At 37.2% G+C, this 16,751-nt stretch overlaps 1 protein-coding gene across 1 annotated transcript in view; it reads left to right on the top strand.

The window, feature by feature from the left end:
- Positions 1 to 16,751, top strand: part of LOC135200429 (glutaminase liver isoform, mitochondrial-like) — a gene marked incomplete in the record, with an annotated part of 185,304 nt that overhangs the window by 69,440 nt on the left and 99,113 nt on the right. The window contains 3 exon segments of the mRNA XM_064229065.1: positions 8,227 to 8,314; positions 9,082 to 9,224; positions 15,034 to 15,141. Of these exon segments, the coding sequence (XP_064085135.1) occupies positions 8,227 to 8,314; positions 9,082 to 9,224; positions 15,034 to 15,141 (339 nt within the window).

The following is a 16,751-nucleotide window of genomic DNA, read 5'->3' as shown; positions in this document are numbered from 1 at the left end:
TTCTATAATTGTGGGGGAAATCCTTCATTTCTATAGTGTTGGGAATCCCTCATTTCTATAAGTGTGGGAAATCCCTCTTTTCTATAAGTGTGGGGGAATCCCTCTTTCTATAATGTTGGGAATCCCTCATTTCTATAAGTTGTGGGGGAATCCCTCATTTTCTATAAGTGTGGGGGAAATCCCTAATTTCTATAAGTGTGGGGGATCCTCTCATTCTATAATGTGGGGGAATCCCGCATTTCTATAAAGTGGTGGGGAATCCCCAATTTCTATAAGTGTTGGGGAATTCCTCATTCCTATAAGTGTGGGGAATCCCTCAATTTCTATTAGTGTTTTGGGGAATTCCTCTTTCCCTATAAGTGTGGGGAATCCCCATTTCTATAAGTGTTGGGGAGATCCCTTCATTTCTATAAGTGTGGTGGGAATCCCTCATTTTCTATAAGTGGGGGAAATTCCCTCCAATTTCTCTAAGTGTGGGGAATCCCTTCATTTTATATCGAAGTTGTGGGGAATTCCTCATTTCTATAACGAGTGGGATGAAATTCCCCATTTCCTATAAATGTTTGGGAGGGGAAATCCCGCAATTTCTTCATATAAAGTTAGGGGGTCAATTCCCTCATTTTCTATAAGTGTGGGGAATGGGAAACCCCTCATTTCTATAAGTGGTTGGGGAGGGGTAATTCCCTCAATTTCTATAAGTGTTTTGGGGGAATTCCTTCATTTCTAATAAGTTGTGGGGAATCCCATCATTGTTTCTATAGAGTGTGGGGAATTCCCTCATTTCTATAAAGTGTGGGGGAATCCCGGCAATTTTCCCTATTTCTTAAGTTGTGGGGGAATCCCTCAATTTCTGCTAAGAAGTTCGTATGGGGAAAATTCCCTCATTTCTATGGCAAAGTGTTGGGGGAATCGCCTCCCCCGTGTATTTCGTATTTAAGTGGGTGGGAAGGAAGTTCCCTCATTTCTATAAGTTGGTGGGGGGAATCTCCCTCATTTCTGAGTAATATGTATTGGGAATTCCCTCAGTTTCTATAAGTATGTTTGGGGAATCCCTTCATTTCTATAAGGGTCGTGGGGAATCCCTCATTTCTATAAGTGTTTGGGGAATTCCCTCAATTTCTATAAATTAATGTGTGGGGAAATCCGCTCCATTTCTATAAGTGTTGGGGAATTCCTCCATTTCTATTAAGTGTTGGGGAATCCCGGATTGCCCCTATTTCTTATAAGGTTTTTGGGCTTGGGAATTCCCTTCATTTCTATTAAGTTGTTGGGAGGGGAAGTCCCTCATTTCTATAAGAAGTGGGTGGGGGAAGCCCTCATTTTCTATAAGGTGTGGGGGAATCCCTCATTTCCTAAGTGTCGGGGAAAGCCCTATTTCTTAGGTGGTGGGAATTCCACCCTCCATTTCGTATAAGTGTTTTGGGGAAACTTCCCTCAATTTCGTATAATTGTTACGGGTGGGACAAATCACCCCTACAATTCAATTTCTATAAAAGTGTTGAGGGGGAATTCCATTCGATCTTTCTAATTAAGTTGTGGGGAAAATCCCTCAATTTCTTTTCTATAAGTTTGGGGTGGGGAAATCCTCAATTTTCTTTATACAAAAAAAGGTTGGGGAATTCCCTCATTGTTTATAATAACGTGTGGGGGATAATCCCTCAGTTTCTATAACGGTTTGGGGAATTCCCTCATTTGCATAAGTGTGGGAATACCAAACAATGTTATAAGTGGGACAATACCCTCATTGTTTCTATGAGTGTGCGGAATTCCTCATTTCTATAAGTGTTGGGGAATCCCTCATTTCTATAAGTGTGGGGAATCCCTCATTTCTATAAGTGTGGGGGAATTCCTCATTTCTATAAGTGTGGGGAATCCCTCATTTCTATAAGTGTGGGGAATTCCTCATTTCTATAAGTGTTGGGGAATCCCTCATTTCTATAAGTGTTGGGGAATCCCTCATTTCTATAAGTGTGGGGAATCCCTCATTTCTATAAGTGTGGGGGAATCCCTCATTTCTATTTAATGTGGGGAAATCCCCCCTCCCCCCCCCCCCCATTTCTATAAGGTGTGGGGGAATTCCCCTCATTTTCTGATAAGTGTGGGGAATCCCTCATTTCTATAAGTGTTGGGGAATTCCTCATTTCTATAAGTGTTGGGGAATCCCTCATTTCTATAAGTGTGGGGGAATTCTTCATTTCTATAAGTGTGTGGAATCCCTCATTTCTATAAGTGTGGGGAAATCCCTCATTTCTATAAGTGTGGGGAAATCCCTCATTTCTATAAGTGTGGGGGAATCCTTCATTTCTATAAGTGTAGGGAAATCCCTCATTTCTATAAGTGTAGGGAAATCCCTTATTTCTATAAGTGTGGGGGGATCCTTCATTATAAGTGTGGGGAATCCCTCATTTCTATAAGTGTTGGGGAATTCCTCATTTCTATAAGTGTGGGGAATCCCTCATTTCTATAAGTGTGGGGGAATCTTTCATTTCTATAAGTGTGGGAGAATTCCTCATTTCTATAAGTGTTGGGGAATTCCTCATTTCTATAAGTGTGGGGGAATCCCTCATTTCTATAAGTGTGGGGAATCCCTCATTTCTATAAGTGTTGGGGAATCCCTCATTTCTATAAGTGTGGGGAAATCCCTCATTTCTATAAGTGTGGGGAATCCCTCATTTCTATAAGTGTTGGGGAATCCCTCATTTCTATAAGTGTGGGGAATCCCTCATTTCTATAAGTGTGGGGAAATCCCTAATTTCTATAAGTGTGGGGGAATCCTCATTCTATAAAGTGTGGGGGGAATCCTCATTTCTATAAGTGTGGGAATCCCTCATTTCTATAAGTGTGGGGAAAAATTTTTTTCCTTTCATTTCTATAAGTGTGGGGGGATTCCTCATTTCTATAAGTGTTTGGGGAATCCTCATTTCTATAAGTGTGGGGAATCCCTCATTTCTATAAGTGTGGGGAATCCCTCATTTCTATAAGTGTGGGGAATTCCTCATTTCTATAAGTGTGGGGAATCCCTCATTTCTATAAGTGTGGGGAATCCCTCATTTCTATTAAGGGTTGGGAATCCCCATTTCTATAGTGTGGGGAAACCCCTCATTTCTATAAGTGTGGGGAAATCCCTAATTTCTATAAGTGTGGGGAATCCCTCATTTCTATAAGTGTGGGGGAATCCCTCATTTCTATAAGTGTGGGGAATCCCTCATTTCTATAAGTGTTGGGGAATTCCTCATTTCTATAAGTGTGGGGGAATCCCTCATTTCTATAAGTGTGGGGGAATTCCTCATTTTCTATAAGTGGGTGGGGAATCCCTCATTTTATAAGTGGGAAAGGGAATCCCCATTTCTATAAGTGTGGGGGAATCCCTCATTTCTAATAAGTGGTGGGGAATTCCCTCATTTCTAAGTGTGGGGGAATCCTCATTTCTATAAGTGTGGGTGGGGGAATTCCTCATTTCTATAAGTGTGGGGAATCCCTCATTTCTATAAGTGTTGGGGAATTCCTCATTTCTATAAGTGTGGGGAATCCCTCATTTCTAATACGTGTTTGGGAATCCCTCATTTCTATTTAATGTGGGGAATTCCTCATTTCTATAAGTGTTGGGGAATTCCTCATTTCTATAAGTGTTGGGGAATCCCTCATTTCTATAAGTGTTTTTGGGGAAATTCCTCATTTCTATAAGTGTGGGGAATCCCTCCCTTTCTTAATGTGGGTGGGGGAATTCCCTTTCTATAAAAGTGTGGGGAATCCCTCATTTCTATAAGTGTGGGAATCCCCTTTCATTTCTATAAGTGTTTGGGGGGAATTCCCTCATTTCTATAAGTGTGGGAATCCCTCATTTCTATAAGTGTTGGGGAATTCCTCATTTCTATAAGTGTGGGGAATCCCTCATTTCTATAAGTTTGGGGGAATCCCTCATTTCTATAAAGTTGGGGAATTCCTCATTTCTATAAGTGTGGGGAATCCCTCATTTCTATAAGTGTTGGGGAATTCCTCATTTCTATAAGTGTGGGGGAATCCCTCATTTCTATAAGTGTGGGGGAATCCCTCATTTCTATAAGTGTTGGGGAATCCCTCATTTCTATAAGTGTTGGGGAAATCCCTCATTTCTATAACGTGGGGAAATCCCTATTTCTATAAGTGTGGGGAATCCCTCATTTCTATAAGTGTTGGGGAATCCCTCATTTCTATTTAATGTGGGGAATCCCTCATTTCTATAAGTGTGGGGAATCCCTCATTTCTATAAGTGTGGGGGAATTCCTCATTTCTATAAGTGTTGGGGAATCCCTTATTTCTATAAGTGTGGGGAATCCCTCATTTCTATAAGTGTTGGGGAATTCCTCATTTCTATAAGTGTGGGGAATCCGTCATTTCTATAAGTGTGGGGAATCCCTCATTTCATTAAGGGTGGTTGGGAAATCTTATTCTATAAGTGTGGGGAATCCTCATTTCTATAAGTGTGGGGGAGTCCCTCATTTCCTATAATATGGGGAATCCCTCATTTCTATAAGTGTGGGGAATCCTCATTTCTAATGAAGGGGTTTTCAAATCATTTCTATAAGTGTGGGGAATTCCCATTTTCTATAAGTTTGAAATCCCTCATTTCTATAAGTGTGGGGGGGGGGGGGGGGGGGGGGGGGAATCCTCATTTCTATAAGTGTGGGGAATCCCTAATTTTCTATAATTGTGGGGAAATCCCTATTTCTAAGTGTGGGGAAAATCCCTTAATTTTTCTATAAGTGTGGGGAACCCTCATTTCTATAAGTGTGGGAACCCTAATTTTCCTATAAGTTTGGTGGGGGGATCCCCATTTCTATAAGTGTTGGGGGCAATTCCTCAATTTTCTATAAGTGTGGAACCCATCAATTTCATGAGTGTGCGGAATTCCTCATTTCTATAAGTGTTGGGGAATCCCTCATTTCTATAAGTGTGGGGAATCCCTCATTTCTATAAGTGTGGGGGAATTCCTCATTTCTATAAGTGTGGGGAATTCCCAATCCCTAATTCTATAAGTGTGGGGGAATTCCTCATTTCTATAAGTGTTGGGGAATCCCTCATTTCTATAAGTGTTGGGGAATCCCTCATTTCTATAAGTGTGGGGAATCCCTCATTTCTATAAGTGTGGGGAATCCCTCATTTCTATTTAATGTGGGGAATCCCTCATTTCTATAAGTGTGGGGGAATTCCTCATTTCTATAAGTGTGGGGAATCCCTCATTTCTATAAGTGTTGGGGAATTCCTCATTTCTATAAGTGTTGGGGAATCCCTCATTTCTATAAGTGTGGGGGGGGTAATTCTTCATTTCTATAAAGTGTGAAATCCCTCATCCCTCATAAGTGTGGGGGGATCCTCATTTTCTATAAGTGTGGGGAATCCCTCATTTCTATAAGTGTGGGGGAAATCCCTCATTTCTATAAGTGTAGGGAAATCCCTCATTTCTATAAGTGTAGGGAAATCCCTCATTTCTATATATAAGTGGGGAGGGAATCCCTCATTTCTATAAGTGTAAAGTGGGGAAATTCCCTTTCATTTTAAGTAGTGGGGGAAATTTCCTCGGTACATGGGTTTCTTTATAAGTGGGGGGGGGGTGGGGGTAATCCCTCATTTCTATAAGTGTAGGGATATCCCTCATTTCTATAAGTGTAGGGAAATCCCTCATTTCTATAAGTGTGGGGGAATCCTTCATTTCTATAAGTGTGGGGAAATCCCTCATTTCTATAAGTGTGGGGAAAATCCCTCATTTCTATAAGAGTGGGGAAATCCCTCATTTCTATAAGTTTGGAGAAATCACTCATTTCTATAAGTGTGGAGAAAATCCCTCATTTCTATAAGTGTGGGTAAAATCCCTCATTTCTATAAGTGTGGGGGAATCCCTCATTTCTATAAGTGTGGGGAAATCCCTCATTTCTATAAGTGTGGGGAAAATCCCTCATTTGTCTGATAATTGTTGGAGAAAATCTATCATTTCTATGATAAGCTAGGGATAAATCCCTGCTTTTCCATCTACCAGGTAGTAGTTCGTCTCATGTTTTGTAATATAAATAATGTAAAAAAAATGATTTAGGGCTGCGTAAATTATATATATATATATATATATTATATATATATATATATATATATATATATATGTGTGTGTGTGTGTGTGTGTGTGTGTGTGTGTGTGTGTATGTAAATATATTGAAATCTTTTATGACTTGCGTGGCCTGGTTGGCAGTAGTGGTCTGGTCTTTCAGTCGGAAGGCCTGGGTTTGATCCTGACGAATGTATTCAAATCTCTAAATATATGAGTCTCGATAATATTTAGAATTATTAGCACTATTGCCTATGTTCGTCTTAGTTCCTGGTATTTTCTTTTCAGTTTCCAAATTCAAAGGTTTATACTTCTACAATCAGTTATCAACATCACTTTTCTATATATTCCATTTGTAAACTGAAGTTAACGGCGAATCACAGGAATTATTTCTGGTGAATGCAAATTAATTTTTCGATACGATGTGGTTCGGATCCCACAATAAGATGTAGGTCCCGTTCCTAAGTAACCAATTGGTTCCTAGCCACGTAAAAAATATCTGATTCTTTCGACCCAGCCCTAGGAGAGCTGTTAATCAGCTCAGTGGTATGGTTCAACTAAGATATACTTATTATTAGTAACTTAACTGCTTATATGAATGTCCTAGCAAATCTCTCTCTCTCTCTCTCTCTCTCTCTCTCTCTCTCTCTCTACACAACACTATTCCAGATCATACGGAAGGCTCTATCGAATCCATCTTGATAATGCCCGGAATTCCAGTCACGTACGCCCGAAGTTTTTGGGAGGCTCTTGGATCCATCCCCTAATCTTGGGGCATTGTGGGTGGGTGGGGGCTTCTCCTTTGGGCTTGTTTGGAATAGGCTATTTGTGGGGTTGGGGGAAGATTGTGGGACGCAATGAGGCCCGTGAACCGGTTGTAATAGTAGTATATAAGTAATGAGAGTGGTACTATAGTAGATTCACATCAACCGTGCATCTGATGCCTAGGCCAGTCCTTTACGACGCTCCTGATTAGATGTTGATAAGCCAATCACAGAGCTGGAAACTCTCAGTCTCTCGAGAGAGTGCACATAGGCAGGATGTATGTTCCACCTCACCTGAAGGATACAACTGTCAAAAGTATCCCTCAGGAGAGGTGGAACGCACATCCTGCCTATGTGAATTGACGAGAGAGACTGAGAGTTTCCAACCCTGTGATTGGCTTATCAACAGCCAATCAGGAGCGTCGTAAGGGACTGGCCTAGACATCAGATGCACGGTTGATGTGAATCTACCATAGTACTAGCAGGTTCTCTAGAACTAGCAGGATATTGATGGTATCAGAATCCTTTACATGAGCTTCACAGTATGAGTTTTAAAATCTCTCTCTCTCTCTCTCTCTCTCTCTCTCTCTGCATCCCAGACCATCCATGATTGGAAGGTGCAAAATATACCGGAAGATGTACTAGCAACTCTCTGGTAGACATTAGAGGTACCTCACACTGAGGGACCGGGGGAACCCGAACAAGATGTAAGATTCCTGTAAGATTCCTCTCTCTCTCTCTCTCTCTCTCTCTCTCTCTCCACCTTTCACATCACACGTCAATTTCTTTCTCAGGCCGAAATGATGTCAAGATACGTCATCATCATCATCATCATCATCATCATAATCCCAGACGAGATTGACCTCATCAGAGGTTGTGACCTTGTGACCTCACAGGAGGTAATCTCCTTTGTCCCGACGAGATAAGTCCAGTGAGGTCATCCGGAGAGAGATGGAACCTTATCTTTGAATCTGGATGGGGAGAGAGAGAGAGAGAGAGAGAGAGAGAGAGTGAATTTATATGTTTCATATATATACATATATGTATGTATTTATCTTTATCTCACTCTCTCCGAGACCTTATATTAACCACTAGTGACAGGGATATAAATGATTTCTCAAGGTAATTTACAATTATTAATAAATCGAATCAAAATAAGTATTTTTTTTTTATATAATTAAGTTCTGTATTCTTTGTGCGTTTCCTTGTGAAATAAACTGAAACGTGTATCAGTTTCTTTCCTTGTGGAATAACCCGAAACGTGTTTCAGTTTCTCTCCTTATGGAATAACCCGAAACGTGTTTCAGTTTCTTTCCTTATGGAATAACCCGAAACATGTTTAAGTCTCTTTCCGTATGGAATAATTAACGAAGTTTCGATGTTCCGTAGGTCGACGCCCGTCAATGTGGAGGACCTGCTCTTCGATATGTTCAAAGATGAGACTGACAACAAGGTTCATATGGGACGCTTTCTAGCGGTAAGTACTTTAATTTCTATAATAATTTATATATATATTATATATATATATATATATATATATATAATAATAATAATAATAATAATAATCAATAATAATAATAATAATAATAATAATATAATAATAATAATAATAATAATAATAATAATAATAATAGTAGTAGTAATAGTAGGACCATAATATGATAATATATATTATTTATATATATATAGATATATATATATATATGATATATATATATCTATATATATACTAATATATTAAATAATAAATAATATATATATAATAATAATAAGAATATATATATATACTATATATATATATAATACTAATAATAATAATAATAATAATAATAATAATAATAAATAATTATATTAGTAGGACCATAGGATTCTTTGCTGCGTATATGAGGCCTTATTCGTGATAAACATTACCAGGCCTTTCTTAGCTTATGCATCTGTAGTGCAGCGTTCCTGCATTTCCGTAATATCGTTATCAATAGTTGTAGCAACAGCAATTGTTGTTGTTCTAGTGCGTCTTCTCTTCCATGTAATCAGTGATTGCTGTTGTTCTTCAAGCGTAGAGGAATATCTGGAAACTCTTCTGGTCTTCCAGGCAATCAGTAGTTGATGTTTTTTCTTTCTTCAAAGCGAAGGTAGATATCTGGAAACTCTTCCTATATTCCAGGCAATCCACAGAGGTTGTTGCTGTTGTTTTCCCTCTTCAAAACGAAGAAGAAACATCTAAAAACTCTCCCTCTCTTGCAGGCAATCACAGACACGGGGCTCCGGAAGACAGATCCGAGATTATCCGAGCTCAGGAAGAACCTGATGGAGGTGCACACGAGCATGGAATACACAGACGAGTCCTCCGTGAACGCCATGCTGCTGGAAAGAGGAAACTTTAAGAGGTACGGGGGGAAAAGGAAATGGGGAGCTGGAAATAGGACGTTTCAACTTCAAGTCTGTCAGGTTATGAACTATTTGAGAATAAGATTCTTTAATGGGTAGGGGGAAATGGAGGGGAAAAAGGGTGTTCTGGAAAGGGACGTTTAAACTTTGTTGGGAAAAGAAAATGGATCTCTGGAAAGAAACGTTTTGATTTGTGCGAAAAGAAAAACGGGCTCTCAAAAGGGACGTTTTAAAGCTTGCTGGAAAAGATAATGTGGGGTTCTGGAGAGGAATGTTTCAAACATTATTGGAAGAAGCGGTTCCTGGAAAGGGACATTTTAAAAGAAAATGGGCTCTGGAAAGGGACATTTTAAACTTTGAATGGAAAGAAAATGGGGTTCTGGAGAGGGACGTTTTAAACTTTATGGGAAAAAGATAATGGGGTTCTGGAAAGGGACGTTTTTAACTTTGCGCGAAAAGAAAAACGAGGCTCTGGAAAGGGACGTTTAAAATCTTTATGGGGAAAAGAAAACGGGGTTCTGGAAAAAGAATGATTAAGCCTTCCTTTGCAGGTTTATCCTAAAACGTCTGCCACGTCTTCTTAATAGAAGATTTGATTTAGATAGCCGAGAATAATTCATTGATGATTATAATATGTATTCGTCAGCATTTGATTTTCTTGTCGAAATCAGTGTTTCGTAGAGAATAAATATCCTACTCTAGCTTTAACAAAGTTTAGTCAATTTCTTGCATTTCAAAGTGAACACGAGCAGAATGAACTCATTTCATTTCTCCATGAACTCTGGGACTTATTGTTTACCATTGCAAGTCTGCCCCACATCACTGAGGTCTCTTTGTAAGTTCCAGTGACTCCTGACGCCAACCGACTCCTTTTTTTTTTTTTTTTTTTTTTTGATATATTAGGGCGTAGACGTAATCCCTTTCCTGTCCACACAGAAGATACATCCTCAGTAGGCAACTTCGTCTCCAAAAAAAACTTGTAATGCCTTAAACAGAAAAAGAAAAGGTATCCATACCAACATAGCATGGTTGACAGCCTCTATGACTGTCTTTCATTATCCAAAATGAAATAAGTCATTAACCAAACAAATATTTCTTTCAGTTTTCTTCTGAAGATTCATTTTATTTGACTCAACACTCGAGTATTTTCAGGGCCAATCTTCGGCCCTTTTTCAATAGATGCGTTGGTTGTCATCCTGGGTCAAGTAAATACGTTATACACAGTAATTTTGTGGGTTTCTTTTTCAATCAAATAAGTCATTATAATCATAGGGCCTTCCTCTTCAGAGATTATTTGGGATAATATTCCATGTGAATATAACAAAGTGGACAGCCTCTACGTCTTTCTTTCATTATCTAAAAAGAAACTTGTGCCCTTTTAGTCAAATGCCAAAAGCATTCCACGTATATAACCCGAGGTCAGCTTTACCCCATTCAGAGACACACTGGTGTGGTGATACAGGTGGGCGAAATATGTTCCCCTCCACGCTTCTAATGTTTTTAAATACACGCCTAAAGGTGATGGGTAGTCTGGAATTCGCCCACCCCACCCCCCCCTCCCCCTCCCCCCACCAACCACCAATCACCACCACCAACCCCGCCCCATCTTTATGTGCGGACGAGTCGACAAATGGTATTAGAGGTTGAGAACATGATACTACCTCTAAAGCTTTTTAGACTTATCGCTTTAACGTTGTGGATGTAAGTATGTATATATATATATATATATATATATATATATATATATATATATATATATATATATATATGGTATATATAATACTTATATTGGTTAAGGATTACATTGCCAAATGCTATCATCATTCAGTAAGAAAATCCTGCTGTCGGTTCCTACATTCAAATTGTAATTTAGGTGGAATTATACAAACCTTTAGACCTTTGGCTGTTCAGTCTTGTGTGTTTGTAGTTATCTGGGCTGTTGAACTTGGCACTATTCTAGACACATTAAAACTCACTCTACATTTTAGAAGGCTGACATCCGTAGCAGCAGCCATCCTGTGTTAGTTATAGTAAATTCACATCAACCGTGCATTTGATGTCTAGGCCAGTCCCTTACGACGCTCCTGATTGGCTGTTGATAAGCCAATCACAGGGCTGGAAACTCTCAGTCTCTCTCGAGAGTTCACATCGGCACGATGTATGTTCCCCCCTCTCCTGAAAGACGTATCCCTAGGGAGAGGTGGAATAAGATTCTACTCATGTGAACCCTCGATAGAGATTGTGAGTTTCCAGCCCTGCGATTGGCCAATCAACAGCCAATCAGGAGCGTTGTAAGGGACTAGCCTAGACATCAAAAGCACGGTTGATGTGAATCTACCATAGTAACTGTTATCATATAGCAGGAAATAGACGCCCTACTTAGAAACCAGCATGCGCAAAAGATAGATGGTCACAGATAAATCAATGGGTATTTTTTTTTAGCTTAGGCCTATGTCACACGAGTGTCTATTTTTTTTTTCCGGCATCTTGTCACGGCTTCCAGCAATCTCTACGTGGCGGCGAAACTTTGGCTATAGTTGGTTCACTTAAGGTAGATTCTTGGATGAGCCTTATGCTTACGAGACGTTTGTTTGGCGGCCGTTGATTGGCTGGTACCGGGAGGTAAGCAGCTCCCAGCCAGTCAGCGGGCGCCAAACAAACGTCTCGTAGGCGTAAGGCTCACCCAAGAATCTACCTTAAGTGAACCAGCTATAGTGCCAGTGCGCCATGTAGGCATAACTTAACGCCCCTAGCTGCAACCCCTATCATTCCTTTGACTGTGACTACGTTCATATTCCCTTTCTTCCTTCTGGATGACCTCGTAGGCCCCAGCGCTTGGGATTTTGGCATGAATTCCATGATCTGTTGTAAACTTGGACTAGATGTCGGAAAAGGTTTCTCTCGTGTGGCGCAGTAAACTGTGACTCGTGGATTATATCTGCATGTATGGATTAGGTAGTCATAGTACTTTGCATATGTTACATATTATATATAATGTATATGTATATATACATACATAAATACATAGTACTTATATTCATATATATACCTACATACATGCATACATACATACATACATACATACATACATATATATATATATATATATATATATATATATATATATATATATATATACATATACTTATATATGCATCACGGAAGAACAAATGATTTAACGATGCATTTTCCCTAAATATATATATATATATATATATATATATATATATATATATATATATATATATATATATATATATATATATATATATATATATATATATATATATATATATATATCCGCTGCTTATAGTGTCACAAATTGTTACTTGCTATTGGTGCGAAGTAATTAATTTTTTGTTGTAGATTTTTTTTATCAATTTCACAGATTGGTATTTTGTCCTGCAATCATAGAATTTGTCTTATTTTTTGAAAGTCTACAGAATTTTTAAGGACAACTTATTTCTTTTCAATCTCCTCATGCAGTCTTGATTTTTCAAAATGAATTTATAGAAAAATTGAATTAAAAAAAAAATTTTTTTTAGAGGAGGTATGAAATAGAATTTTTTCCATTATGTTGTTATGAGATATCTAATTTTGTCTCCATTTTGTAAGTACTAATGTAATATTTGAGTATATTTAAAGCAAATCATGAAATACATAAATAAATATATACGTATATATATATATATATATATATATATATATATATATATATAGTATATGTATGTATGATATATTTATATATATATATATATATATATATATATAAGTATATATATATATATCATATATATATATATATATATATATGTATGTATGTATTATGTATATATATATATATATATATATATATATATATATATATATCTATATATATATTATATATATATATATATATACATATATATATATATATATATATATATATATATATATATATATTTGAGCAAGAGAATTTTCCTGGCCTTATTAATTTTTTAAGGTTAACATAAAAGAAAAACTGGTTTTTCTTTTTGTTTATATGAAAAATGTCTATAATTAGCATTGGTAATGTTGCACTTTCGTTAATGTCGGTTTCAGGTTTTTCCAGATATGAAAAAAATCTAACAATTTTACTCATGAGAGTGATTAAATGTTATTTGTACCAGAATTTTTTTACTCTGCAAAATTTAACTCTACCATTTATCAATTTTATTTAAGCCAGAAGTCTAAATATCTAGAAAAATTAAAATAAATTTTTTTTTTTCGTGCCAGAAATTAAAAGTTCTAAAAAAAATTTTCTCAGAAACATTTTAAAATTTATTTGTGCCAGAATTTTTAAAAATCCAATGACAAGTTTACTCATGAACATATTTTATACTATTAGAACCAGAAATTAAAAAGATCTAAAAAATTACTCTGGAATATTTCCAGAATTTTTAAAAATCTAAAATTCAATTACTCATGAACATATTTTAATTTTATTTGAACCAGAAATAAAAAAAAAGAAGTTTACTCTTGAATATTTTTTTATTCTATTTTATTCTTTGTTAGGCATTCGTACAAAATTTTTGAGACACTTAAAAAAAGATTAAAAAAAACCTTATGCTTATGTTCTTTAGTGCTTTTTCTCAGTGTTGCTATGACATTTCTGTAGGACACAGAAAAACATAAGCAGGAAAAAGGTAGCTATTTGTCGTTAATTCATTGTCAGTATGATTTGCTTTAGGAGATTAAAACAAGGAAAATAGCTATTTGTGGCTGTTCAGTCAGTGTCAGTATGAGAATTTTGTAGGACATTAAAAAAAAAGAGGAAAAATAGACATTAGAGAATGTTGCAGGATATAAAAGAAATGAGATAAAAATAAAAATGTCGCCTTTTTGTTAATATCAAAATGAGGTTTTTATAGATTAAAAGATTATTAAGAAAAAGAGCCATTTGTTTATGTCATAGTAAGAGTTTTGTAGGAAGGAAAATAGCCATTTGTTCATGTCATAGTAAGAGTTTTGTAGGAAGAAAAATAGCCATTTGTTCATGTCATAGTAAGAGTTTTGTAGGAAGAAAAATAGCCATTTGTTCATGTCATAGTAAGAGTTTTGCAGGAAGAAAAATAGCCATTTGTTCATGTCATAGTAAGAGTTTTGTAGGAAGAAAAATAGCCATTTGTTCATGTCATAGTAAGAGTTTTGCAGGAAGAAAAATAGCCATTTGTTCATATACTAAGTTTTGTAGGAAGAAAAATAGCCATTTGTTCATGTCATAGTAAGAGTTTTGCAGGAAGAAAAATAGCCATTTGTTCATATACTAAGTTTTGTAGGAAGAAAAATAGCCATTTGTTCATGTCATAGTAAGAGTTTTGTAGGAAGAAAAAGAGCCATTTGTTTAAGTCATAGTAAGAGTTTTGTAGGAAGAAAAAGAGCCATTTGTTTAAGTCATAGTAAGAGTTTTGTAGGAAGAAAAAGAGCCATTTGGGAGGAAAAATAGCCATTTGTTCATGTCATAGTGAGAGTTTTGTAGGAAGAAAAATATCCATTTGTTCATATCATAGAGTTTTGTAGGAAGAAAAAGAGCCATTTGGGAGGAAAAATAGCCATTTGTTCATGTCATAGTGAGAGTTTTGTAGGAAGAAAAATATCCATTTGTTCATATCATAGAGTTTTGTAGGAAGAAAAAGAGCCATTTGTTCTGCAGGACATAAAAATGTTAAAAATAGTCCTTTTATCAATATTAGTATGAGAGTTATGCACAAAAAAAAAAAAATTGAAAAAAAAGCAGCCATATGTCGCCATTCAGCCAACCAATGTCAGTAATGATGTCACGGACAGGCACCAGAGATCGCGGTCACAAAGCCCATCGGTCAACGGGTCGCCTTCCCACCGCGCGCCCATCACCTCGCCCACTTCCAGATGGCTCAACAGAACGCAGTTCAAGAAGTACGCCGCCCACCGCTGTCGGAAAAGGCGGTTCCACTTGCCCTTGAGAACCAGTCTTGTTGCTAGTGCTGTTGTTGATTGATCACTTATAGATATATATTTGAATCTATATATATATTTATAGATATATCCAGCCATTGCTTGCAAGCTGTAAAATGATTGCGACTTTATTTTACTCTCCAATTCCCTGTGCATGATTTATTTTGAAAGAGGATCCACGCACACAAAACCCCAACTAGAAGATGAGAGAATCCGGCTATAGGAGGAATTGGTCCGTAGGCTATATCAGCTGTAGATATCTGTAGAAAACGAAAACCAGTTCTAGAACACTCGCGCTAACTGTATTCTTTTCTTAAGCCCTGTCCGCACTAGCGGGTGCTGCCTGACGGGCAAACACTGTTCCCATAACCCGTTCCACTATTTTGACCGACCGAGTATGGAGCCAGAACGATGCGATTATCTGGCAACACTGCTTCAGAAACGAGGAGAAATATAAACAGGTGGAAGAGCCCGACGGGCATGCCCGCTAGTGTGGACAAGCCATTTAGAATAAATTTATATATACGTAGAGCCAGGCTGAGTCAGATTTAGATCACTGATATAGAAAGTCTCTGAGACTAAACTTGTATTAGAAGACTAATGTTATATATAGTTCGATTCGCCGCAGAGCCAAAGTTAATGAAAGGAATGTCTTCTTGGTTTGTGTTTTTTGGGATCCTTCCTAGACATTGACCCACCCAAGGGGTTTCGGGGGTCGTTATTGACCCACCCAAGGGGGGTTCGTTATCTATGACTAATAATTCCTGGGGGTCATTGTATATTGATATTTGCAGTCTTTTGTTTAGGCTTTTACTGTCATCCCCAACCCGCTTGTTCTCAACACGCCTTTGCGAAGGTGGACGCGTAAATTGGATGAAGTCCTTGGGGATCATATCTAGGAATGATCCGTCGATTTCAGGTAATAACGAATTTTGCTTTTATGGAGTGAAATATGATTTAACATAGCAAAGATTAATTCAACATTGAATTTTGCTTTTATTCGGTGAAATATGATTTAACATAGCAAAGATTAATTCAAATTTGAATTTTGCATTTATTCAGTGAAATATAATTTAACATAGCACTGAATAATTCTGGACATATTTTTAAGAGTATGATGAAGCCGGATATAACCACCGTTGAAATAGGAACAGATGCAAAAAATACGAATTCTTACATGGTGGTAAAATCATTTTCTTAAAGGCTTTCACAGATCCTTATGAGTGCCCAACTGATCCTGGATATATCGTCAAATAAAGGATGGATTGTGAAGTAATAAAAGTCTACACTTATGTAAGATGTGTATTGTAAAATTCGTAAAAGACGGGAGCTTTCGTCTACTTGATCAGTAGACCTCATCAGCCGTGCTGGTTTTTCCTTTTTAAAAATATACATGAAGTCACGAAGGACAGAAAGACGCTGGATCGTCTCCAAGGGAGGTAACAACCATCTTTTGTAGGGAAAAACTCTCTATCACGAGAGTATATATAATGTTCTAAAGGGTCCACAATAATACAAAGTGTAAAAAGTCCGTGTATTTTGAAGACTTTACAGAAAGCTTTCGAACCCTT

Source organism: Macrobrachium nipponense, chromosome 26, assembly GCF_015104395.2.
Source record: "Macrobrachium nipponense isolate FS-2020 chromosome 26, ASM1510439v2, whole genome shotgun sequence".
Taxonomy (NCBI): Eukaryota; Metazoa; Arthropoda; class Malacostraca; order Decapoda; family Palaemonidae; genus Macrobrachium; species Macrobrachium nipponense.
Note: the sequence above shows the minus strand (reverse complement) of the source record. Positions and strands in the feature narration are given on the sequence as shown.